Below are 2,931 nucleotides of genomic sequence, written 5' to 3'. Positions count from 1 at the left end.
GATCAGGCCCTCTGTCTGGACCTGGGTGGCAAAAATACGCTAATTGAGATCAAGTGACAACTTTTAACAGCAGAACATCATGCCCCAGCTTAGGACAACTAGCAAATGCTCTGAGACCCCCTGGGAAATCCAGTTAGTGACCTATGTCTCTTGTGGAGAGAATATTCAAACTCAAAACACAAGTCAAGGAAGAAATAATATCACTTATGAAGGACAGGGCTTCCGCTGGCACTGCTCTGATTTCCATTTGTTTTCTGGACAGTAGGGAAAATGGTTCCTTCCCCACTGCACAAGTCTGCACAAGCATCAGGGCTGGGATTGCCTTTAACCCCTTCACTCCCAGGTGAGACAGGATGCTTTCCTTATGCTATTCTTCCTGTCTTTATCCCCACCACAGGAATAAACTCTCATGCCTCCTCTCTGAACTCACACCCTCCACACTATGACCTGCTGTAAAGTAACCCAGTAAACCCAGGTACCATACAGGACCTAATCTACATCCCTGCAGCATCAGCCATCAACTTTTTGGTTATTACCAGATGATGCTAGATCATTGTTGGAAAGGAAACCTGACATCTGAACCCAGTTGGTATGGGATGGTATTTCTCCCAGCTCTAGCAGAAAACAGCCCCACAGCTACACCATTTGAAAATCCCACTGAGCACGTAGTTCCTTTTTACCCAGGTACATTACACAGGATACAGTGATCACATTGGGAATTCAGATACACTGATACCAGCTGACAGCTAAGAAACCAAACATAACACAGTCTCGACTACACTTAACCCTTCACATGCACAACGCAACAGAAAACAGGGAAGGCTTTTGCCTTTAAAAGTGCTGTGCCTGCAATCAATTAAAAAAGACATTTAAAATCTTGTCACAAAATACTGGGTTTTCCAGCATAGCCTAGTAGGTTAAGTACTAAAATCACACTAAAATGCAGAGGGTGGTGGCTGACCAGCTCCCCTAAGTTGCTTTTGAAAATCCAAGACCCAGAAAATAAAGTCAAGGAAAAACATTTACCACGTTTTTTGTCGGTAGCTTTTTGCCATAGGATGGTAAGGGCTTTAGTGCCTGAGGTATAGGTAGTTCCTGGATGCTTTTAGGGAAGTGGGAGGGGGGAAGAGTCTGGAGGATAGTTTGCATAGCTTGCAGATATAAAGAAGCAGGTGTGTTCCCCACCAGGCTGTTGAATTTGTCTTCCCCCAGCAAAGCTGTCCAGTGGTCAGGATGTTCCTGCAGAACTTTCCGCATCTTAAACTGTGGGTTGGGCATGAAGAGCAAGAGGTAGTCAAGGCAGAGCTTCTTTGATGCCACGTTGACTTTGGAGTCCCACATCTGCTCCAGGATGACGTCCAGCGGGGTAAGCCCTTTACTGTCCTCTATCCTGGGAGAAGCTCCATTCCCGAGGAGGATGAGGACTGTCTCTGACCTCAGCAGTTCACAGGCAAGGTGCAGGGGGGTTTTCCCATCTTCCAGGTGAAAGCAGCCAGTCCTATTGATGTAGGAGTTCAAGCTGGGGAGCTTGTGTGCAATTTTGATGATCAGCCCCAAGATATCTCTCCTGTCATATGTGACCGCCATGGCCAAGTGAGGAGCAGAGGATGGGCAATAGCAGAAGTGTTCCCCAGGCACCTTGAGAGCCTCCTCTGGAAAATGAGACAGCAGATATTGAGCATAAGGCAGGTGGTTATGCACCACTGCATAGAGAAGGGCTTCTGAAGGTGAGTAGGTTCTTAGGCTCGCATTTTCCTCCCAGTAAAAATACTCCATAGTTCTCATGTCTTCCAGCATCCACACAGGCTTGTGATCCCTCACAGCCTGGTAGAACATATAGGATAAGAACTTGCAGTGCCTGCTCTGATCATCCTGCAGGCTGGCCTGGTTACTGGCCATGGCTCAGCAAATAAAGAACAGCTCCACGTAAAATCACTCCAGACTGTAAGATCTGAGCACTTGGAATGCAGATCCCGGTGCTGCTGCAACCTTCAGGCTGTCATTGCTGCCTGGACTGCACTAGCTGGAATGCATGGGCTGATCATCTCCACCCATTCATTGTTTTTCCCCTCACTGCAGTGGTTTTGTTTAGGTAAGCACAATCCCACAGGCTCAGTTAACCCATGCCATGCAAGCAGATGGTTAGTAAGTACATCCCGCTCTGCGCGTGGCACAGGTTACTGGAACGCTGTCAGACTGCGAGTGATTTTATACACACACAGCTAGTGAGAACAGAGGGAGAGACTAAAATTAGCTTGAGAGGTGAGGCGGATTTCTGTCTGCATTTCGTGTTGAGCCAGATCAGCTCATACACTGCAGTAAGTGTAAGAGCAATATCCATCTCTTTTTTGTGTGTGTCACTCACACATACACAGCTCGTTATATAGTAAAAAATATGTGGCAGTGTAAAGTGCTCCATAGATGATAACACAAATGATTATATGCTTGGGAAATCAAGGGATTGCTAGCTGTAGCATTAGGAAGGGATCCCTATTTTACAAATAATGGTATGGCTAGCCACTTAGGAGACACTGAGGTTAATGGACTGTCTATAAGGCATTAGTGATGTTTAATATCCCAGCATTAATGTCTGCAGAGAACAAAGTCAAACTATCTGTGGAGTAACTATAGCCCAGAGTCATAAAGCAAAAGCATATTGCTCAGTTTAAACACCTGCCTTTGTTTAGCACAGAAGTATCTGTGTCTCTCTGTTGCACAGCAAGTACATCAACAAAAGGTCAATGGCCAAAGCCCACTGTTGGATGGAGAGCTTTGATCTGAGCATCACTTAGATGTCATGCACCAGGACTGGGGTCGGAGCCAGTCACAATGGGAGGAAGTGGGATTAAGCAATGAGACTTGTGCAATGCCCTGGTAAGACACACAAGACCAAGGTCTCTACAGGCTTGAGGAGGTACTGCCTGTGGGATG

The 2,931-nt window shown here is 46.4% G+C and overlaps 1 protein-coding gene across 1 annotated transcript; it reads right to left on the bottom strand.

Moving 5' to 3' along the window:
• Positions 1-1,008: 1,008 nt before the first annotated feature.
• Positions 1,009-1,899, bottom strand: LOC104413678 (ankyrin repeat domain-containing protein 9-like). The gene has a single exon (XM_010024743.1). The coding sequence runs from the start codon at positions 1,897-1,899 to the stop codon at positions 1,009-1,011; it is 891 nt and encodes a 296-aa protein (XP_010023045.1).
• Positions 1,900-2,931: the final 1,032 nt, after the last annotated feature.

Source organism: Nestor notabilis, unplaced genomic scaffold (assembly GCF_000696875.1).
Source record: "Nestor notabilis isolate BGI_N333 unplaced genomic scaffold, ASM69687v1 scaffold3302, whole genome shotgun sequence".
NCBI lineage: Eukaryota > Metazoa > Chordata > Aves > Psittaciformes > Psittacidae > Nestor > Nestor notabilis.
This window is presented reverse-complemented; position numbering and strand designations above follow the sequence as displayed.

Bases quoted from the DNA above. Each gene is read 5' to 3' on its own strand.
- LOC104413678 (XM_010024743.1), bottom strand. From the start codon at position 1,899: ATGGCCAGTAACCAGGCCAGCCTGCAGGATGATCAGAGCAGGCACTGC.